This window comes from Aspergillus melleus (assembly GCF_016097325.1).
Source record: "Aspergillus melleus strain CBS 546.65 chromosome Unknown contig6, whole genome shotgun sequence".
In the NCBI taxonomy this organism is placed as follows: domain Eukaryota; kingdom Fungi; phylum Ascomycota; class Eurotiomycetes; order Eurotiales; family Aspergillaceae; genus Aspergillus; species Aspergillus melleus.
In genome coordinates, this window is record NW_025763375.1 from 1,947,850 (window position 1) to 1,969,071 (window position 21,222).

A 21,222-nucleotide genomic window follows, 5' to 3' on the forward strand; every position below is an offset into this window, starting at 1 on the left:
GACGCTATTTGGACTAATTTGTTATTTTGCGTTTCATATACTGTTGGTCGCGTCCTCGAACTGGGGCCCTCCATTGACAGACGACTAGGTTTCGCCGGCAGGCAGCCCACAACACCGACTATACGCCTCAATTGCACGGTCGATATGGAGAGTCGGCGTAGGTGCTGACGATTCATCGCTCCTTAATCCCCACTTGGTGGAAATCGCGTGGTCGATTCTGCGGCCTGGTTGTCGTTATAATACGCTCGCTTGATGCACTACGCTCATTGAATCAACACAGTCGCTCTTTCTGAAATCTCTGAGTCGCTTTCATTCATTCATTACCAACTGCCTTGAGAGCAGCAATCATTCATTATGCAGTGGAAGTCATTCCTTCTGGTCATCTCCGCTGCCCAGTCAGCCCTGGGCCGGTCTCATATCCATCACCGCCGAAACAACCATCACCAACATGTTGACTTTCATAAACCCGAACCCAAAGCCGAGCTCGAAGCACGGCAGATTGTGAACTTCGACGCAGCAGTTAAAGTCAAGACAATCTTCGACCTAGAAATCGTCACCCTCACCACAACGATCGCTGGACAGGTTCCCACTGAAATCCCAACCACATCCCCCATCACCAGCCTCGTCTCAGAAACCGCAGTCGCGGAAACAAACGAAGGCGCCGCTCTCCTCAGTGCTAACATCGACATCGGCATTGACGCAAACAACATCCTTCCTCACCATACATCGACATCCACAGCAGCAGCAGCCACGAGCTCGGCATCCACCGCATCCTCCGACTCCTGGGCCACCCACCCCTCCAACAACCAATTCAGCACGACCGGCTTCGGTGCGCGCACTAACTCCACCGGCACGGGGGTCACGTATGCTGGCAACGTCGGAAACCCCTGGGGCAGCAATATCATCGAAGTCAGCGCCGCCTCCGCCCACCAATACAAATACGTAGTGCAATTCAGCCACAGCAGCAGCTCCGACTGGACCGTCGTCATCTGGAACAAGATCGGCCCTGACGGCGAAATGACCGGCTGGTACGGCAATTCAGCCGTCAACTTTACCCTATCCGCTGGCGAGAAGCGATACGTTGCGTTTGACGAGGATAGCCAGGGAGCATGGGGTGCCGCGGAGGGGACGAGTCTGCCCACGGACGAGTACGGAGGCTACTCGTGCACATGGGGGGAGTTTGATTTCGGGGACCAGAAGAATAATTACTGGTCTGGGTGGGATGTTTCGGCCATTCAGGCGCAAAATGCTGGACAGACGGTCCAGGGGATGAGTATCTGCGAATATGGCGATACCAAGTGTTCGTATATTACGACGGGGGCTGGAAAGGTCGTGAATGCGTATGAGAGTGCGCAGGCGTCTATCGATGGTATTGGAGGGTCGGTTGGACAGGGGGCTGTGAGGCTTGTCACTGTCCTGGATTATAGTGGGTAGAGGGTTGTTATTTGCAACGCTGTGCCTGCCTGTGTTGGATAGGTGCATTCGTGTATAAAGATTTGATTCGGCAGTATATACATTTAAGATACACGGTTTGATTATAACAATTCGGCTTAGTTGTGCAGATCAATCAATGCAAGTGTAGCGAATGTCTTAGGCATTCATCGCAGGGACGTTGATGGTCTTGATGGTCCACACCTTTCCGCCCTCGCTGGAGCTGAGTCCCTCGTAGGTGGCACCGCCAGCACTGGCGATCGTGTCACCGAAAGTCGTATCGGCAGAGGCCAGAGTGAGCTCGGTATTGAGGTACTGCTGGGGGTTGATGGTTCCGGTGCATCCGTCGTTGCACTCAGTACCGGTGCCGTATCTGCGCTGTGTTAGGTGATATAAATTTTGAAATCGGTTGGACCAACTCACCCAGTCATGTAAGGACCCGACTTGTACGAGAAAGAGGACAAGGCCTCACCCGTCTGGGCGTTGGTGACGGTCCTGAGTAACACATCCATATTAACGCCCACCCACTATCTTTGGAGATGAAGAAGAGTAGTAACTTACTGGACCCAAGTATCTTGATCATCCTGCAGCTCATACTCGATGCGGACCTGATCGTCACCCTTGACGACACCGGCCTCACCATCCAACTGACCGAAGCTACCGAACAGACTGGCGCGCACGCACCACTCGCCTCGGCTAGCACCGCACCATTCGTTGCTCTCCCAGTCCTCAAGGGTGGTCTGGACCAGATCGCCCGTTCCGTTGCTCATACCGGGCCAGAGGAACAGCACGCCATTCTGGGTGGCTGGGGCAGCGCCGGGGATCAGCGTCGTGACGGCCTTAGTGATGGTCGACTTGGTCGGGCCGAGCGAGACGCTTCCACCCCAGGTGTCTTCGCGCTTGACCTGGGTGGCGGCGAGGGCGAGGGTAGGGATGAGGGCAGCGGTGGCGAGCTTCATTTTGGCTGTATTTATCTTGTCGTGACTTGGCAAGTTGCGTTTGAGATGGGTGGCAGATCGGCTGGTGGCAATTCCCAAGTAAAGAAAGGATAGACAGCCGATCCGGGGTGAGCTTTATATATCCCAAAAACACGAACGCTGGTTCACATCGGAAGGAGTACTCCGTGATTTGTCTACCAAGGACCAGCGCCAGGACATGTTTCACCGTCAAACCACGCCCTGAGGCCCTGAAGAACGCCAGTCAAGGTGGGCAGCCATTCAGCCCTATTAGCGCGCTCGGTAGCTCCTTGCAATTACCGGATGGCCCCGCTGGCCCCCATAGCCAGACCCAGTTAATCCGAGACGGACAGCGAATTATGCACGCATCGGGGCATTAGCCGTGACTAGTGCGGGTGGTGGTGTTTGGGAATGAGACCGTTTTGAAGATGGAGGTTTGGGCTTCTAATTAGAGGACTCGAGAAATCAATCAAGGGCATGAAATCATCTTCCATTCTTCTGTTGACGATTTCGTTTTGATTCGATTGTTTTTCGTGGTGCTCTTTAGATTCGTAGGTGGAGTTTAGAGGTCTCGATATGCACCTTTAAATTAATATGCTGTCACCTTGGACTATTAGTTATTTTTCATAGTTTATCTTTCAAATTTACGGCCAATAGAAACTTCGTATGTTCCATACTTTGGTGCTAAGGAGTTACATTCTTGAAAAACAGATTATTGCGCAATTTCGTACTAATTCCGGTCTCTTCATGTCAGAACAAGCTACTTTACCATCAGCAACTCCGACATAAATAGACTTCTTCGGTCCCACCTGCCAATAGTTCGATCTAGCGGTCCGAGAACCTTGAGAGTTAATTTCTTTCTAACGGCCGGCCCACGCCCATGTCAAATCAGCCCATCCCCATGGCACGGAGAGCCACGTTTACATTTTGCAAAAGTCTCGACCTTCGCGAAGTGCTTTAGATAGGAGATACGATTGGTGGAATGAGCGTACCAATAGCCCCTGTGTCATGCATGATAGGCTTTGTCGGCAATTGATGGCTCCGGCGGGTTGTCAAGTGAGGTTTGTGCATACAGCTCCAACTCTATGGTCTTTTTGAGGTTTTCTAACCCGTAGAGAAGCACTAGGGACGAGTTGCTCGGATAGTTGCAACCCTGCTTTGATATGCAAAGTAGTGTTTGTTGCGGGAAGGAATATTTCCATCAAGCCCAGTCAAAGGTGTATCTCAAGGACCTCATTACCACCTCCCATGCGAAACACGGCTCATCCTTGTCGGTTGGGTCGCCACCTAGAGCCAATGCGCAGAAGCAACCTCCCTTGGCACTAAAATTGCCGCTACTCCGGTCACCGCTGAGATCCCTTTGCTTCCACACCCCCTCGATTATCTCTCTTACACACTGAACCGCGTTGTTGCCCACCGTCGCCGCGATACGCTCCAATTGCTGAAGGTTCTTCAAAACGACAGCTCGATCCTCGTCACTCTGTACGTGGCATGCAGCAATAAAATACGGCCACAAGAAGACGGAGCGACCAGATTTCCCGGGCGGTGGGATGGGTACGCCGGCATTCATGAGGCTGAGCAATATTGTGACGCTCTCTTTGACTAGTGGATTCTTGTCAAAAGAGTAATCGGTATTAATGTATTGGAGGAGAATAATTGCAGTATGGCGAAAGGCTTCGGCGGTGCGATTAACAGCTGGTATTGGAGGTGGATATTCAGTGATTGGATTAGAAAGGGGAGTGATAGTGATAGGCGATGACGGAGGTTGGATCGACGCGTGAAATTGAATGAGGTGAAGCAGGCGAGCCTGCGTCTCCCGTTTCCAGATTTGGAGTGATGAGCATTCACACGAGAGTTTGTGGTTTTTGCGTTGACGAACCCGGTGACAAGTTTCTAGGATGATGGAGAGGAGCTCAGTCGAACAATTCGTGTAATTGTCAATCTCCTGTGGCGGTCGCGCGATCTTTTGCAGCCAAAAAGTCCCGCCTCGAAATAGGACTTCTGCATCATCCGGATTGACAAGAGTGGTGTATGCAAGTACACTATGTGACGCCAGGAATCCAGCCAGGAAGGTGACCACGCCTGTGCTTTCGACACTTTGCCCAGGGGTGGGTAGCTCGAGGATGCGCCGCGCACCGTCCAAATGAGCGCGCCAAGCTGGGGCGGATCGCGGGCGATATGCAATATCGTTGGAGAATTCAGAATGGCATAACATGAGAATGATTGCTAACATCTCAGTTTTCGACAGCGAAGTGTTTGATAAGGCTGCGGATTGGCATGTTTGGCCATTTCTGCTGGCAGATGCGATCGTTCGGGACAGAGATTGCAAAGTTGTGCTTTGGTAATGCAATGCTGTGAACTCGAATCTGTTGTCATAGTGTTTCAGCTGGTTTGCAGCGAGAGCGAGGACCGATCGCAGAACCAGCGGTGACACCAACGAAATGGGTATGATGACCTGTCTGTAGCGATTCTTTTCCCCGTCTACGAGTCGACATTCGGGGCACATCCGATTCGCGTCTACGACGTTAGTCAGGCCTAAATGAGGATGCAGCAATTGCCCTACAGAAGTCAAATATTGGCATCTCAATGGCAGACAGATTCCATCTGGGATAATTGATCGATGGTGGGAGCTGACATGCTTCATTCCAGTCGGTTACTGACCGTGGAGGAAGACTGCCGTTGCGAAAAACTAGTTTCTTGTTGTTTTCAGACGCTTCTGGGGCATAACAGAGCTCAAAGTCATTCCACGTCGTATTGAGGAACAGAGTCTCTACTCGGTGTACTGCGTCTTTGCGACCGACAGTTTCATCAGGTTCACAATGTCGCTTAGTTTCAATCGATGCGTTCAAGTCGGGCCATGTCAACTTGAGTCCGTAGACACAGGATCTTCGACCGTCTCTACAGCGCTTACAGCTGGGCCTGGACTCTGTTTCCTTAATTTAGCTAGTGGTGACCCCAACTCAACGGCGTGACGCACCATCGCATTTGACCTTTCGCTCTCGGCAACAAAGACAACCCGAGCGAGTACGGGTCGACTTGAATCGGCCGTAAAAAGGTTTCGACCGCTGAATGGAATCACGATGATCGCTTGATGAGACTGACATTGTAATACGCGTAAATTGATGAAGAAAGATAGCGGAAGACTGGTGAGTTGGGAGGAGAACGTTTTTGGTTCACTCGATCGGCGTCTCCGCACGTGTCTTTCCCCTTGGCGTTAGTCTATTTTTGCCCTAATTTCTCCTGCTTCGTCGATGATATCTTGTCTTTCATTTAATCTTTCTGATACATAGTATGCAAATCTCGTCTACAGTCTGGCCATAGGCGACTCATACTCGTCCACCAGCCGAGCAACCTCTTTGCCCACCCCAAAACTGAAGACATAACCACCTCCTGCAACGCCGTACGCATGCACGACCTTCTGCCCATCGAGGGTTTCCTGTTCCACCCTAACTCCTCCCTCGCGCTGAGGTCGAATACCTACAATGTCTCGAACGATGGTGTAATCTTTCGGGTCCGGGGACGGAAAGTCGTCGGGCAAGCTTTCGTGGACTCGTCGGATAATCTGAGGTATGTTAGCCAATCTCAACTCCCCCATGAACGCAATGGAGAGTATACATCAGCTCTAATATTCGCATCCACTTGCGTCTCGGCGCTTCCAAACTGTTTGATTCCTCCGAGGACGGTGGTTCCATCTCCTCGCGCAAACGCATACGTGTAATTATTCCCATTGCGCACGAACAGCTTATCGAACTTCGACTTCACCAGGATCGTCTGACCGCGAACCTCCTGGACTTTAGTATCTTTGACATCCTTCAACCTCAAGGGCCCAATACCCGCCGCATTTATCAAGATATCGTGACCCATTTCTTTCAAGTCCGCCAGCGAACGGACTGTCGCACGCTGGAATTTCACACCCGTCGCCTCGAGTTTCGATCGCAGCCAAGGAAGAAAGACCATAGGCGTGAGAACAATGGTCCGATATCTGAATCCGACTGTCGTGCCAGGGAGTCTCTCCTCATCTGGAATGACTTGGAACTCGGGCACCTTGCCCGCAAACCAAATCTGATCCAGTGTCTTGGTGTCGCGGTATTCATTCATTTCGATGCGCCGAACGCTTGATGCAGGATCAGACAGCGCGAGTTTCCACCAAACGGCTAAAGCATTCAGCTGGAATTGTTGTTCACGGGGAGTCGAGCCATCCATGCCGGTCCAGACAGCGCCTGCCCAGGGACTGGCCCATTCTTGGGAATGCGGCTCGTCGCCGGGAAGATTGCGGGCGATGATTGTAATATCGTGGTGACGGGGGAGTTGACTGGCTATGGCCATACCGGTTATTCTAGGTGATGCACCGTAAGTATACTGGACACAATAAAATCTTGTTCTAATTTTATTAGAATAACGCTACTTACCCAGCTCCCAGTATCGTGACTTTTGTCATGTTGATTTAGTTTGGCTTGAAGTACTTGGTGATGAACGATCATTCAACAATTTCCCCTTGTCCAGAGCCCTTTATATAGCCTTGCATTCTCTTCCATATCATGCCACAACGCGATCAAACAACAAAATGATACATTCCCCTCAATAGGAAACACCAAGCGACCGGTATCGGTGATTTCCACGCCGAATAACCCCTCGCGTCAGCAGGCAAACCGGCTACAGATACCCGGTCGTCATTCGCTACATGATAAAAACGATGAAAAAGTTGTAGAAACCCCCAAACCATTCCTTGCAGTTCAAAGATTTCTTATCAGTGCTTATCTCGCTTCCAACATCCCTGGGTGGTTGATTGTCGTCTTTAGCGTCTCCGATGGATCCCTCCCCGTGGCCGTTCCCCAATGATGGCCCAGTTCCGGTTCATGACCTGGGCTAGCGCAGAGATACTGCGTGCGGGGTGCGTTCCTAGTCCATCCATCCTTTGAATCTACTGCTTTTCCGTTAGTTGTAAGGATTGCAAAGGTACCGGACCGGTGGCTATAAAAATGTGTGGTGGTTCCGGTGGGAGGTTCCGAGGGCAAGCAGAGGCGAGATACATGCTATCTTTCCCGTTCAATTGGTCAGTGGCTGCGACAAAGCTTTGGGGATAGAAGAGCGAAAGACTAGATCTGGGAGCGACATAGTTCACGGGCTAGTTCTGCTACCTGGACTACAACATACTGAGTCATCGATAATATAAATTCGAGTCTGTCGCCGTCGAACTAATTGTGGTATCGAAATGCCGATCTGCGCAATTTATTAGTTCTTCTTCTTTGTTGCTCAGAATTGGAGATTGACATCGTCGATTCCATCGTCCATTACTGCCTCCATAACAATGGGAGCACCTATTGAGCTGGAAGACGAGAAGATCTGCATGCAAGATCTTCGCAATCCCGGCGGAGGCGACGATACACACTCTACTGGTGTTGTTCTTTCGCCAGAGTATCATGAGTATCTGCGTTTGAGTGAGGTATTCAAGGGCGATCGACTACAGAAGCTTGTGCGGAAGCTCGAGTAAGAATATAAGAACGGAATCCCTATACTGACTTGGACGCTGACAAGAGCCTAGTCTACGCATATTACCTCAATTGATTTTTATCTACTTGCTCTCGTATGTGGATCGGAGCAATGTGAGTATCCATTCTTCCCTGGGTCAAAGAACATGATACTGACAACCCAGGTCGGGAATGCCAAACTATTCGGTGCCGAAGAAGATATGAATCTTAGCAGTCAGCAGTGGAACACCGGGTTAAGTGTGTTCTTCGTTACCTATGCACTTGGAGGGACGTAAGTACGGGCTGAATCAAGACAGCAGTCAAGGGATCGCACTGACCAGGTTCTAGCCCATCCAACATCATCCTGAAACGAGTAGGGCCCAGGATCTGGCTTCCTGTTCTATTGACCCTCGTTGGTCTGATCCTCGTCTGTTCCGGACTGCAAAGTAACTACGCCGGCTGGATCTCCTTCCGCATTATCCTCGGTCTCGTCGAATCCGGCATGTTTCCCGGCTGCAGCTACGCCTTGACCGCATGGTACTCTCCCCAGGAGATTCATTCACGCATGTCCATCTTCTATTCTGGTGCCTCTCTCGCCGGTGCATTCTCCTCCTTGCTAGCCTACGGCATCGGTCAATTAGACTACACCTGGGGATACCGCGGATGGCGCTTCATCTACGTGATCGAAGGCGTCTTCACATTCTGTGTCGGCCTTACATCATTCTTCTTCATTTACCCGTCCCCCGCCAAAGTCGGGTCCTGGCTCAGCGACGAAGAGCGCCAGTTCCTCCTCCTTCGACATCGGTACTCCGCCGGTGGTGAATCCGGTGTTGCCGAAAAGGAGGGCTTCTCGATGCGTTACGCGAAGCAGTCCTTCCGTTCATTCCACGTTTACGCCATCACGGCCATGGAGCTGACGCTTTGCGTGGTTGTGTACGGTATTTCGTTCATCCTGCCCACTATTATCGCCAACTTGGGTTACTCGGCTGCTCGAGCCCAGGCGTTGACTGCGCCCCCATATGTCTTTGCCTGTGTGGTCACGGTGATGTTTGGATACGCGTCCGATCGGTTCCAACAGCGCATGATTTTCGTGCTTTTGCCTAACCTCATGGCCGCTGTCGGGTGCGCTATTATCATGGCCAGTGTGCGTTACCCTCATGTCGAGGGCGTCACGATGTTCGGGTGTTTTCTCATGGCAGGCGGGCTGTATCCGATTCCGCCGGCTGTCACGGCGTGGATCTCTATCAACACGGCAGGGTCTATGAAGAGGTCTGTCAGTATGGCGTTGATGATCTCAATAGGTCAATTGGGTGGGGTAAGTTTTGCTTTCTGCGGTTCTTGGCGGATATCTACTAATGTGACTAGATAATGGGCTCTAATATCTTCATCGCCAATGAAGCACCGCAGTACCCGGTTGGCTTTGGGATCTGCCTGGCTCTGCTGGTAGTATTTGGGATCATATGGCCGGTCATTTACTACTTCATCTTGAAGCGTATCAACGCTCAACGGGCTGCGGTTCCGATTGACGAGATTCATGCCAAGTACACGGAAGAGCAGTTGGCGGATATGGGCGATGAAAGTCCGATGTTTCGATACGCAACATAGACATGCCGCCTTTTTCTGCGTCAGCATGGAATAAGTAGATATAGACCTTGATATATGTGACTTGTAATATAGAATGAGTGGACCTCGATTGTCTCTCAGTTCTTCCCGTAACTTGGGCTAAGACTTTTGTCTTATAGATCTGTAAAGTGAGCGCATCATCAACAATTGGTCCCATAACTCAGTCGGTTAGAGTGCGGAGCTAATAACTCCGAAGTCGAGAGTTCGAGCCTCTCTGGGACCATCAGTTTCTTTTTTGCCTGTTGCAGAGAATCATTGGAAATATTTTGGTTGAAGACGGACGGAGTGGGTCCGTGGATATCTAAGATTTTTGTGGGCGGGCGTGGAATATGGACATTCCATTCATTTTCTGTATAAAACCATTGAAGTATACGGCTGGCAGTCAGTCAAAGGTTGTTGATCCCCACAAGAGCCTAGTAGGGAGCTGGGAATCGGGGATAATGCAGCTCTCCCTATGCCCGTCTCCCTTAATCTGTGATCGGGGAAAACTACTTGCTCGGTAAAGTTCGGGCAGTTCAACCCGAACAATGTGGAGCCCAGCGTGGTGTCTACCAATGCGAGAGTATGCAATTGGGCATCATCTTGCTGTCTTGCTTCCCCTCATTCTGTATACTGTCAATTCTCGCCGATTTGCGCCCTGGTCTATTGTATTAGGAGGGTTTCTGTCACTGGGTGAATCGGAGTCAACTCTTAATATGCCCAGGTTGAATCTGGAGCCATGGTAAGCAATGGCCGCAATATACCTACTTCCTTGGTTCCAAATTTACGATTGATCAATCGTTGACGAGGTACATATTTGAAATAGCCAGAATTGCCGAAGTATGTACATGCCTCTGAATAATGTCTAGAGAGGGTTACTTCGACTAACAACTTGAATTGAGAACGACATCTTAAATGTAGATTCCCAATCTATCCGTACCACTACCGTTTAATCTACTAACAGCGGTAGGTGATGGATTCAAGCCTACTTGTTCACGGTGCAAGGAACGAGGCGAACAATGCCGCCCGAACAAGGTCATCCAGTACCGTTCATATCGCTTGAAGTTTGCGGATGACCAGCCGTGGCCTACTATATTAGCGTCTCGTAAGTCCATTCTCCTATGCAAGATCATTGGGTATTGACCTTGTATAGGTTTGCGTTTCGTTGATGAGACGCCGGATCTAGCATATTATTACAATCACGACATCGAGTCCAGATATCCAGAATCTCATTGGGAAGAGTCAGATAAATATTCAATGGAACAGGCGCAGCTGCGACCTACCGATGATCAGACAGACACCAATTATCAGACATCTGAAGAAAGCACAACTGTGCGAACAAATAATAGCAGATCTCGACCAGTCAGTCTGAATTCTGTACCACAGAGAAACCCTCTCACTTCAGAATCTGCCAGCTCAGCAATAGCAAGCATATTATCTCTAACATCAGATACAAGCTCAAATAAACCATCGGACCTGCCCCGATCTTTCTGGTCCGATAAAGAAGCCCAGGATGCTTGTTTAATGCGATACTTTGTTGAAGAGCTCGCACCATGGGTATATTCACACCAGCCTCATCAGACTTCGAGAATATGGGACTCATCGTGGAACAGTTCGACACATGCGACATCGCTAAACATTTTGCTCTTGTGGCTCCCCATAGAGCGAAATCATGCCCACCTTTATTGTACGCTATTTATTCTGCGTCCGCAAGACATCTTAGTCGGCGACAGATTGTCAACGGGAGTGAAATTCTATTTGCAGGGAAAAAGCTTCCTCTACTTGGTGAAGAGACAGCCCTCGAGTATCAAAGCCTATGCATCTCCCATCTTATGTCCCTGTCTGGTGACTCGACCGAAGTTCAAGATGAGAACCTCCTTGCAGCAGCTGTGATACTTCGCTTCTATGAAGAATATGACGGTACGTACCAGCCTCTCTTCCGGGTTCTTCTCCAACTGCTAAACCGAAATGAAATAAGCACCCCTCGTCGGTATCGACGATGAGACCTATCTCCGCGGAACACAAGTGTTCCTAGACGCCCAGTCCATATCAGCCATGCAAGCCGGAAGCCTTCGACACGCCGCGTTCTGGGTGGCCTTTCGCCAGGAATTTCACCGAGCTTTCATCAAGCAGCGTGCATTTCGATTCAATTCTCATTGCTGTGCTTCTTCGCCGTATAGATCTCTCGATCCCGCTGACGACAACACATGGACGAATCGAATGGTTTTGCATTGTACAGATGTCCTTACGTACTGCTATGCTGGGGGGTCTGATCTGTCACGATACGATGAGCTCTGGGCATACACCCTCCGATGGCAGTCCTTGGTTCCTTCAACTTTTAATCCTCTTTATTCTAGGGACCCGGATTCGAGTGCGAACGAGGTCTTTCCGGAGGTTTGGTATCTTGATGATTGTATAGGTAGGAGCCATTTCGTGTCCTGAGTCAACGCCGGGTCATTAAATTTAGAGCAGTCACCGCAATGCAGCACTGTCATATAGCGCGCATGCTTCTCCTCGCCTTTGACCCACGTGTTCCGCGTATGGGTCCTAATCGAAAGACGGCTGTTGAAAAAAGAGAGGTAGAGCTGTCGAGACAACCGTTACTAAGCTCTGCTAACCAAACAGGCCGAGATCAAATGGAACCTGTTCAGTCTATGCGGGATAGCTCGGTCAAATAAGACCGCTCCTGCACTTGTCATGGCTTGTATGGGTGTCACGATGTGTTAGTTCTGCAAACTCAAGCGGCCAAGATGCATCGTGGCTAATGGCTCATATAGGTGGCGATCGGGTTACGAAACGTGTGGAGCAAGAGGCGCTGCTTGGGATCTTGGTGAAACTAGAAGAGGTCCATGCCATTTCAAGTGGTATGGCGCAGGCTCAGCCTCAGCTGAGAGAGGCGTGGGGTTGGGGTTGTTCTACGATTCATGTATAGATCACCTCCGGGAATATATAACGGTTAACAGACGGTGCTAAAAAAAAAAAAAAAAAAAAAAAAAAACTGCGCGAACCATGAGTTAAACAACCATAACATTAACTCATATCTTTGTTTGTGCTGCTAGTCTCGGCTTAAGTGGGGAGTTGTTGCTAATACAATTGAAACAGAGTAACACAATGATCATTGCTTCGAACTTGATTGTTTTCTCAAGGTCGAAATCTCAGCGAAATGGGATGTTGGATGCCAAACCTTTCCATAGCTCTATGATACCAAATTACGTGCAGTTTAATTCATCAAGTCAGTGTGGCCGAGTGGTTAAGGCGATAGACTAGAATGGATCTCATCTATCTCATCTATTGGGTTCGCCCGCACAGGTTCGAGTCCTGTCGCTGACGGTTTCTTTTTTTGTTTTTTGTCTCCCCTTTTTCCGACCGCACTCCGCTCCTTAAAACCAACCATTTCATCACCCAGCTGTCTATTTCTTCTAATCGACTTCAGCCCTCTATATCTCTCTCATCCTATAGTCGCGAGGCATCCTTCTGCTTCGCCCGCCTCGCATCTTCCTCCTCGAAGGCCTTCTTCCAGACTTCTTGTACCTGCATCTTCGTTAGCCACTCATACTACTGTTTCCATATCTGGTCCACTCACATCGTAATGATACAACCACCCATATTGGTCAGCCCATTTGCTTTTGATGGTTATCTCTACGGCCTCGTCGAACGAGGCAGCATTGCGAACCGCTTCGTTAGACTGCCCGAATTTGTCCAAGATGTTGTACTGCGATCCGTCACTGAGCATCCCCAGTATAGTTAATGAGTGCGATATTCACATACCATCGCTTCGTAGTGTGGTGATCTCACTCGATCATATATTTCGAGAGCGTCACGCACGGGATGGCCTCTCTCGTGCGCCCATTTAACGGCTTGTGTAAGCACGTATACATCCTCTAGGGCGAAGCCCACTCCGGCGCCTTGGTCTAGTTAGATATTCTGACGAATGGGAAGGTAGATGGCATGGCACCGGGCTGGGTCTCTTACCGAATGCTCCCGATAGCGCTGAATTGCGGAATTGGCTGTTAGAAGTATATTTATAAACAGAAGTGAAAACTTACGATGAGATGCGTCTCCGATCAACGCGATTCCGTCGCCATATATTACACTTGACAGACGAGGACCGGCAAAGAGGGCGAATTTCTTGACGTCCTTGACCTTGCTCAATACTTCCCTGACGACCGGGGAGAATTCCTACGTCATTACCATTAGCATTTGAACTGCCCATTCGGTGATATAGGTGGCTCACGTCATATCGATGCCGAATATCATCAATATTCGCATCCTGGCCCCAGCTCACGGTCTTGCCATCTTCCGGTAAATCGGTCCGCGCTGTTACTTCGTATATATCGTTGTTCAAATTGCATGTATACAGCCATCTGGTTGGGCCATGCCAGAAAGTCACAGCATCGGGAAATCCCTTGATGCTGAGGATCTCTTGGGCGTTAACGAGGCCACGGTAGGCGGTTGTTCCGGTGTAGCTGATACGGTGGTCTGGGAAGGCGTGTTGACGGACGACCTTGCCATGTTTAGATACCCTGCTAATCGATGAAATGGTCATGAAGCCATGAGATATACGTACTGATCGAACGCCATCTGCGCCCACGACAAGGTCTACCTCATCGGAGTATCCGTCTTCAAACGATAGAGATAGTCGTCTGGAAGGTAGCTCGGTGACCTTAGTAAGTCGACTAGACAGTCTCAGTCTGGACTGATCAACCGCCTTGAGCAAAGCCTGCTGTAGAACGGATCGTAAAGCTCGAGCGTGCTTGTGTCGCGGAGGCGTATCTGTAATTCATCAGCGACAAGCACTCGGGAGGAACGGAGTGAGAATCGCCACCTTCTTGTCCGTTGGATATCCGGAGTTCGCCTGTCCGACCATTTCTAGAACATCCAATGAGCTTTCCCTTCTACATCTGTCCGTTACCAGAATCAATGCCAGAAAACATACCGATGCTGAACAGAATGGCCATCCGGCGCCCGAAAGATATTCTTCGGGTCAATGTTATCATATACGCCGAGCGCATCCAACATGCGCCATGTATTCCGCTGGATACTGATGCCGGCGCCTACCTCTCGCAGCTCCTTCGCTTGTTCATATACCTGCAGATCAACGAATGGCAGTTTTTGAAACTCAATGGCCGCGCCCAGTCCGGCCGGTCCGGCGCCGATCACTGCTACTCTTAGTTTAGAGGGATGATGGTCACTCGGCATATTTCTGGATGCGATGGATTATAAGACGCTGTGTATCTCAAAATTTGGTGTGATAGTGAATTATCCACTGGTTGGATTTTCCATCTTAAAGCTGACAGTTGAGAATCCGGACGGGCTGTCACCGTGAATGGCGTGATTCGCGCGTCTTACAGCTCATCCCTTGCAGATCGGAATACATTCCGTTTCGGCTGCGATGATGCACGTTGGTCCAATCATGAGATGGCGATAATGCAGATTCTGTTCGATCGAGTATGTTGTATTAAAAATCAAGCATGTCTTATGTTGTAGGCTGGTGTTTTCGGCGCCATGGAGCCGCGGAATATAACCAGACCATGAATATCACGGCATTGTGCTCACGTTGTCAACATAGTGGGGCCGAGGGGAACCTTTATTAGAAATCTGGTAAGTATTTAGACTTATGAAGTTGCTAGCATAAAGCCTGGATCTTCTTAACTGGATATAATTCCATTGAGCCTGTTTAGATAAAAGTATTCCATGGCCTGGTCTTCTAGCTTTCAAGAACCGGCTCGCTTAATAAATTAAACATAATTGTACGGAGTAGATCATGGGCAGGAAAAACCTTCCATTATTTTGGCGGCCAGGCGAAATCCTTCCACGGCCTCCCCTCGGTCTCCTTCGCCAAATCACCCAAAGACTTCCATTTCCAATGTTTCTCTTCCGGATTGACCAGCTCATTCGCATTCCCCAGTCCCGTCAAAGTATGATTGATGCGGTTCTCTCCCATCAAAAAGCGCAAATAACTAGCCGGATCCCACGATGGCTCCGCCGTCGTCTCATCCTTATACTTCTGCAACGGAATCTCCGTCACCTCCACTACCCCCGCCCCTGCCTCTTGCATTGTCTCTGAAATTTCTGCGATGGAGCGCGTATCACCAGCTAGATGAGCCACCTCGGGGATCCTCTCCCTCGGCAACGAGCACAACGAGGCAACCGCCCTGCCGACATCGTCCAACGAGGTAAACGACACTGGCGACCTCGCAGATCCCACACTCTCATACCTCCCATTTCTCGTATCAAACCCGAACCACGGCCCGATACTATCCTCAAGAAACAAGCCACAAAAGACGCGACAGATCTTCACGCGGGGAACCAGCTCCTTCGCCAACGCGACATGCCTCTTCTTCTGGTCCCATTCTAAGTGCGGAAAATCGTGCACGTAGTGGTCCACCCCAAACTCGGACGGGAGGTACACCTGGACGTCGGTCTGGGGTAATGCGCGCACGAGCTTTTCTTTGAACGAGTGCCCGGAGGGTCCGACGGCGTTTACGAGCACTTGCACGCCCTGGAGAGCGTCGGCGAGATCGTGGTCGTTGTATTTGCGGATGACGATGTGGGCGTGGCGGTTCAATTCGAGGAATTGAGCGGGTACGGCGCCTTTTCGCGAGAGGAGGATCACTTCGGAGAAGTTGTCGCGGAGTGGTGAGGATAGGAATGCGGATGCGATGTGCTGGCCGAGGTGGCCGGTGGCGCCGGCAATGGCTACCACTGGGCGCCAGGCAGAGGATGACATTGTTGATGGTGGTTTGAGAATAGTATCTTTTAGTCTTGAGACGAGGTATTACGCTCTCTATAGGGGCAGTATCCAAGTTAAATAAATTGTGCCTGGACGACAATGCTGTATAGATGATGTCATCAATCATACGAGACAAACAGGGCAAACCCTCCAGACACCGAATTGATTGATCTGATTGGCTCTACGGCGCCCCTGAAAAGGTCTAGACCGGTTTGCACCTATGACAAACAGAACAAACACACAAACAGAGCAGACAGGACAAACAAGACAAACCGTCAGCGGGGCTGTTTGCATGGCTCTCTGCGGCTGCGGATTGGCCGGACCGAGTCTTATCGTTTGTGATGCTCGACTATGAAACATCGTGGCTTTTATGGGCCGCATTCCCTTCATCCTGGTTCTTGATTTACCCTTTTTCTAGCTTATATATAACAGAAGGTCTATCTCTTTTCCCAATTCATTTTGTCAGTGAAGATTCTCTCCTCCCAGAAATTTATTCATATCGTTCCACGCTCTATACACTATCTTGTCTACTATTTCTGCCAATAAGCCAACTAGAGGCGCTGTGTTGGACAATTTGAGTCCATTTTACAAATTCCCAATGGAGCTTAATTTCTCACGCCTGGAGGACTTTTCAGAAAGACTTTCCAAAGTCCTTCTGTATCTCATACAAGAAAACAATGCCCACCATCACCATCATTCAGGCCATCATTGCGCACACCACAACGATTTAGAATGGGTTTCGGAGTTGGACACTTGGGCTCAATTAGAGACAATGCATCAGATACTATGCCAGCGTCCCCCAGATCCCGCCCTTCCTGATGGGATTTTGGTCGATGTTGACGCTATCATCAAATACCATAACAGCCACAACCTCCTGACCTCGTCGAAATCGATCGCTCCTAGCGCGATTCTGAAAACCAGCCCTAACCCAGGGAAAAACAAATCCATCAACCTGTCCGTCTGGAAAGGCGACATCACCACCCTTACAGACGTCACAGCGATTGTCAACGCCGCAAATTCCCAGCTTCTGGGATGTTTCCGTCCAGAGCACCGGTGCATCGATAACATCATCCACGGAGCCGCGGGTCCTCGGCTTCGCGATGCCTGTCACGCCATCATGCTTGACCAGGGCCACCTCGAGCCCGTGGGCTCCGTCAAAGTGACTCCAGGGTTCAATCTCCCAGCATCGTATGTTCTCCATACGGTGGGTCCACAGCTGAATGGTAGACAAGAGCCCAACGAACGACACGAGAAACAGCTGGCGGACTGCTACACGTCGTGTCTGGACGCAATGGAGGCTCTCCCATCACTCCCGGATGGCCGCAAGGTCGTTGTCTTCTGCTGTATTTCCACGGGGCTATTCGCGTTCCCATCTGACCTGGCGGCTAGAATCGCTTTGAATGCCGTGGTGGAGTGGTGTTTCGCGAACCCAGCCACGACGGTGACGGATATTGTTTTCGATACCTTCCTTGAGAAAGACTGGGTTATATATAGAGACAATGTCCGCTCGCTGCAACAACATCCCAACATCGCGGTCTCGGATTTGATCCCACCCACAAAGCTCCTCGATCCCGTTGTCACCCCAGCTGTATCGCAGGCCCGCGAATGGCTCCAGAACGCAGACTACCTGCTCATCACCGCGGGCGCCGGTCTCTCAGCAGCCATCGGCCTCGATTATACCTCGCGAGACCTCTTCGCAAAACATTTCCCTGCATTCCAATCCCTCGGCCTCAACCGCCTCTACGACGTCTTTGGCTTTCAACGCTGGAAATCCCAGAAGCAAACATGGGGATACTATTTCCTCCACCTCAACATGGTCCGAACGTGGCCTCAATCCGCACTCTACGCTCGACTACTCAAACTCGCCGACCGGTTCGACTCCCGATACTTCGTGCGCACGTCCAACGCAGACGGACTCTTCGTGGCGAATGGCTTCCCCACGGACCGAGTGTCCACACCGCAAGGGGGCTATCGGCTCCTGCAGTGTCTGGCCAAATGTCGACCCGATGCGGTGTTTCCGTCAGATCCTTTCGTGGACGCCGCACTACCGCTTATTGATCCCACCACGCAGTCCTTGACAGACGAGTCGAAGATTCCTCGTTGCAAATACTGCAGAGGCGAGTTGACGCTGTGCGTTCGCGGTGGAGATTACTTCAACGCACGACCGTTCCGGGAGCAGGAGAGGAAATATAATCAGTTCGTCTCGGACGCGTCGCAAGCGCTTGACTTGCATAGCAGCCGTATGCGAGGAAAACAGATACAAAAACAAGAGCAAAAAAGAAATGGAGAAGTTGCTTCCGATACGGGGAATCGAACCCCGAGCTGCCGTGTGAGAGACGGCGATGTTAACCATTACACCATATCGGATGTGTTTGTTGAAAGGAAGCGGCAGATTGTGGTTCTTGAACTAGGTGTTGGTCTGAACACGCCCGGGGTGTTGCGATGGCCGAACGAGGAATTGTTGGAATCGTCGCCAGGTCGAAGTTTCCGGTTGATTCGCGCAGGCATTGGGGCTTCTGCGTGTGTGCCATGGGATTTGGAGGAACAAGGCTTGGCGGTGGGGCTGGCGGGTGATTTGAATGCTGTGGTGCACGCATTGGTGGGTTGATGGTATTTCTTTCTCCCTCTGTTGTTTTCATATATCGTTGGTTTAGCGAGTTATAGGTCACACTCGAAAGAATATAACCAACACATTTAGTAATACACTGACCGAATGCACACTGCAGCGAGGTATACGTACAAATTTGGCTCCAAATCACATACCACAGGCGGGTTAGAAAAGGAAGAAGCAAAACAAAAACTCTACGCGAACATAGCCTGTCTATCCACAATGCCAATACCTCCTGGCTTCCGGAGCATACAGGTAAACCGCATTTTATCTTCCTCAAACCCTTGTCGCCCGGTGAATTCATCAACCCTGTACTCGATGACATTCTCTGTCGGGTCGTGTGAGATATCCTTGAACCCCTTTCTTTGGTAGACTGGATACCCCGGGTCCGACGATTCAAGGTAACAATCTAGACCGAGTTTATCGGCCATATCGCATCCCCACTGCGTGATGAGCGAGCCAGCACCGCGGCGCTCATACTGGGGATGCGTGAGGAGTAACTCAAACACTGTCCAGCGTCAATATACATTCAAAGACCCACGAGAAACAAACCAAAGTTAGAAGATCGACAGAGTGAAAACTCACAACAGTGCTCCCTCCCTCCATCCCCAAAGAAAAATCTTCTTTTATCAAATAACTTCCCCATAATACATCGATAGCCGTCACTGTTCAACCCAAACGGGATTTGCATCGTGTTATCCGTTCGGGTGGACGACCGCCACGCCTCCAGGCCCTGATCGCCGCGATAAATATGCCACTTGCCCAGCGCGACCATGTTGCCGGAACGGCTGTCCACAGCTTTCAGGTAATGAAGCGTCGGATCGCTATCTAGCTCTTCGGCGATCCGGCGCGCCATGTTGACGCTGTATGGCGAGCAGATGAAGTCTTCGAATGTGATGTCCCGGTTGGGTACCTCGCCTGTCGTGCGGCCGAATCCTGTCGGCGCCATGACGGAGAACATGATGTTCATGACCCGCGGGATGTCCGCTTTGGTGATGTGTTTTACAAGGTAGGACATTGTACGCGCGAGGGGAGTTCGATTCTAGTGGGAGGAGGTGTATTGGGGACTTGTTTAGTTTAAAGAGGTTAACGAAGGAGGACAATCTCTGCTAGGAGACCCCATGGTTTGCCCTTATTTATGTACAATAGCTATTGAAGAATTCCGCGAGAAAGAATAGTTGTGGTATCCATCCTGTGAACCTTTTGAGTTCTACTGTAGTTTCAAACTTGTTGTTTGGACGAGCGAGTTTGGAAACGAGCCAATGATGCCAGGCTGTGGCTGCGATGACCGAAGGTCGCTTCGTTACCAATTGACTGAATGAAAATGACAATGGAAGTCAATGATCTCTGGGAATCCGTTCCAAGTTTTTATATGGGACGGGTAGAGTTTTTAGTGACGGTGTGGCAAACTCAGCCAAGGGATGCTGCTTTTATAGCTCCCATGGCCCGTATCTTGAAGGGGCAACAAGGGCGAGTAGATCCAGGGCTCGCAGAGGAATCTACTTTGAACGTCTGAGTGAATTGAGGCTATTGGAGGCTGTAGCTCGTCTGCAATTCTGGAAGTCATGTAGCCACTTGCCTATAATATTGTTCGAAGCTATTGCCGTTTTCTTCATTCCTCAGACTCGTTGAAGCGAATAATTGAATCGTGACAGATTGGAGTAAGATTTACACATGGAATAGATCACATGCATTATAGTGGTCGGTTGATAGGTGGAAAATCGGTCCATACTTCATACTGACCTCGTAGATCTCTAAATAGTGGAGCGCAAGCGTTAAGCTCTTATAAGATCGGCGATCGAGAATACGGGGCAAAAGAAAACTTAGCACAGCGGAAATTCCGATTCCAAGACCATCATTAGTGTTCAATCCTCATTTTTCGCCGTTGACGAAGGCCGAAGTAAGGCCTAAATGGAAGCAAGTATCAGTTGTCGCAGAAATCAGCCCAGCTGTCATACCCCGGATTGCGACATAAAAATCGTCATTCCCACGGCCTAATGCAGCAGCAGACAGGAAAGGTCTTGACTCATTCGAGTTTTGCTATTTAATCAATCTTACCTCTTGATCGCGAATCGAGTTTCTTGGATCCTGAATCCGTGGGTCCACTTTGATTAGTGTAGGCCTGCAGCAGAAAGTTAACCACCTTGGCCGACATCATCAGCCATGAGCGTGGCGGCGCGGCTGCCAGAAATTATGTATATGATGTTAATTCCGGTCGCGGACCCTGGATTCATACCCTTCTTTACCAAAAGCTGGAAAATACGTCCTTCACCTTTTTATTTCCCAACGAAGCTAAGAAAAAAAGTTTTTTTCAGTTCTCAACTCTGGTCACAGTTTTCTTTCTTCTTTCTTCTCTCTTCAGCAGAGCTGATTTCAGCTAACTTGGACCCATGGTCACATAGCGCTAGACGCCGGAAATGGCGT

General features: G+C 50.1%; 10 protein-coding genes and 2 non-coding genes across 13 annotated transcripts; 6 read left to right on the forward strand and 6 right to left on the reverse strand.

Moving 5' to 3' along the window:
• Positions 1-354: 354 nt before the first annotated feature.
• On the forward strand, positions 355-1,434 carry LDX57_010393 (putative allergen Asp F4-like; the record flags this gene model as incomplete). Its single annotated transcript, XM_046092147.1, has 1 exon — positions 355-1,434. The coding sequence occupies one exon, from the start codon at positions 355-357 to the stop codon at positions 1,432-1,434; it is 1,080 nt and encodes a 359-aa protein (XP_045948125.1).
• Positions 1,435-1,590: 156 nt separating this feature from the next.
• Positions 1,591-2,390, reverse strand: LDX57_010394 (uncharacterized protein; the record flags this gene model as incomplete). Its single annotated transcript, XM_046092148.1, has 3 exons — positions 1,591-1,804; positions 1,855-1,926; positions 1,993-2,390. 3 exons carry the CDS (start codon positions 2,388-2,390, stop codon positions 1,591-1,593), a joined length of 684 nt encoding a protein of 227 aa, XP_045948126.1.
• A 1,198-nt stretch (positions 2,391-3,588) lies between these two features.
• On the reverse strand, positions 3,589-4,602 carry LDX57_010395 (uncharacterized protein; the record flags this gene model as incomplete). The annotated part of the gene is made up of 1 exon (XM_046092149.1): positions 3,589-4,602. One exon carries the CDS (start codon positions 4,600-4,602, stop codon positions 3,589-3,591), a length of 1,014 nt encoding a protein of 337 aa, XP_045948127.1.
• Positions 4,603-5,609: 1,007 nt separating this feature from the next.
• On the reverse strand, positions 5,610-6,713 carry LDX57_010396 (FAD-dependent oxidoreductase; the record flags this gene model as incomplete). The annotated part of the gene is made up of 2 exons (XM_046092150.1): positions 5,610-5,949; positions 6,003-6,713. The coding sequence occupies 2 exons, from the start codon at positions 6,711-6,713 to the stop codon at positions 5,692-5,694; spliced, it is 969 nt and encodes a 322-aa protein (XP_045948128.1). The 3' UTR covers positions 5,610-5,691.
• A 982-nt stretch (positions 6,714-7,695) lies between these two features.
• LDX57_010397 (uncharacterized protein) lies at positions 7,696-9,460 on the forward strand (the record flags this gene model as incomplete). Its single annotated transcript, XM_046092151.1, has 5 exons — positions 7,696-7,874; positions 7,930-7,990; positions 8,041-8,147; positions 8,204-9,170; positions 9,221-9,460. The coding sequence occupies 5 exons, from the start codon at positions 7,696-7,698 to the stop codon at positions 9,458-9,460; spliced, it is 1,554 nt and encodes a 517-aa protein (XP_045948129.1).
• A 167-nt stretch (positions 9,461-9,627) lies between these two features.
• Positions 9,628-9,701, forward strand: LDX57_010398. Its single transcript has one exon. It is a non-coding gene; the product is annotated as a tRNA-Ile (tRNA).
• A 1,076-nt stretch (positions 9,702-10,777) lies between these two features.
• On the forward strand, positions 10,778-12,389 carry LDX57_010399 (uncharacterized protein; the record flags this gene model as incomplete). Its single annotated transcript, XM_046092152.1, has 6 exons — positions 10,778-11,014; positions 11,071-11,377; positions 11,436-11,876; positions 11,957-12,036; positions 12,083-12,179; positions 12,235-12,389. Exons 1-6 carry the CDS (start codon positions 10,982-10,984, stop codon positions 12,387-12,389), a joined length of 1,113 nt encoding a protein of 370 aa, XP_045948130.1. The 5' UTR covers positions 10,778-10,981.
• A 300-nt stretch (positions 12,390-12,689) lies between these two features.
• Positions 12,690-12,787, forward strand: LDX57_010400. Its single transcript has one exon. It is a non-coding gene; the product is annotated as a tRNA-Ser (tRNA).
• A 178-nt stretch (positions 12,788-12,965) lies between these two features.
• On the reverse strand, positions 12,966-14,721 carry LDX57_010401 (uncharacterized protein). Of its 2 annotated transcripts, XM_046092153.1 has the most exons (8): positions 14,394-14,721; positions 14,283-14,326; positions 14,025-14,230; positions 13,692-13,961; positions 13,504-13,636; positions 13,430-13,447; positions 13,226-13,362; positions 12,966-13,169 (listed from the first exon to the last, which is right to left on the reverse strand). In XM_046092153.1, the coding sequence occupies exons 1-8, from the start codon at positions 14,654-14,656 to the stop codon at positions 13,008-13,010; spliced, it is 1,233 nt and encodes a 410-aa protein (XP_045948131.1). In that variant the 5' UTR covers positions 14,657-14,721; the 3' UTR covers positions 12,966-13,007. The 2 variants fall into 2 exon arrangements, with proteins under 2 accessions (XP_045948131.1, XP_045948132.1); XM_046092154.1 differs by having other exon boundaries at positions 13,430-13,636.
• Positions 14,722-15,242: 521 nt separating this feature from the next.
• On the reverse strand, positions 15,243-16,187 carry LDX57_010402 (isoflavone reductase family protein; the record flags this gene model as incomplete). Its single annotated transcript, XM_046092155.1, has 1 exon — positions 15,243-16,187. One exon carries the CDS (start codon positions 16,185-16,187, stop codon positions 15,243-15,245), a length of 945 nt encoding a protein of 314 aa, XP_045948133.1.
• Positions 16,188-16,649: 462 nt separating this feature from the next.
• On the forward strand, positions 16,650-18,804 carry LDX57_010403 (uncharacterized protein). Its single transcript, XM_046092156.1, has one exon. It carries the CDS (start codon positions 16,789-16,791, stop codon positions 18,796-18,798), a length of 2,010 nt encoding a protein of 669 aa, XP_045948134.1. The 5' UTR covers positions 16,650-16,788; the 3' UTR covers positions 18,799-18,804.
• A 125-nt stretch (positions 18,805-18,929) lies between these two features.
• On the reverse strand, positions 18,930-19,816 carry LDX57_010404 (uncharacterized protein; the record flags this gene model as incomplete). The annotated part of the gene is made up of 2 exons (XM_046092157.1): positions 18,930-19,306; positions 19,384-19,816. 2 exons carry the CDS (start codon positions 19,814-19,816, stop codon positions 18,993-18,995), a joined length of 747 nt encoding a protein of 248 aa, XP_045948135.1. The 3' UTR covers positions 18,930-18,992.
• Positions 19,817-21,222: the final 1,406 nt, after the last annotated feature.

Excerpts from the sequence above, each read along its gene's own strand:
- LDX57_010401 (XM_046092153.1), bottom strand. The coding sequence starts at position 14,656 with ATGCCGAGTGACCATCATCCCTCTAAACTAAGAGTAGCAGTGATCGGC. Across the intron at positions 14,231-14,282 it reads GATATCCAACGGACAAGAAG|ATACGCCTCCGCGACACAAG; the intron begins GTGGCGATTCTC and ends GATGAATTACAG. Across the intron at positions 13,170-13,225 it reads CACCACACTACGAAGCGATG|TACAACATCTTGGACAAATT; the intron begins GTATGTGAATAT and ends GACGGATCGCAG.
- LDX57_010403 (XM_046092156.1), top strand. The coding sequence starts at position 16,789 with ATGGAGCTTAATTTCTCACGCCTGGAGGACTTTTCAGAAAGACTTTCC.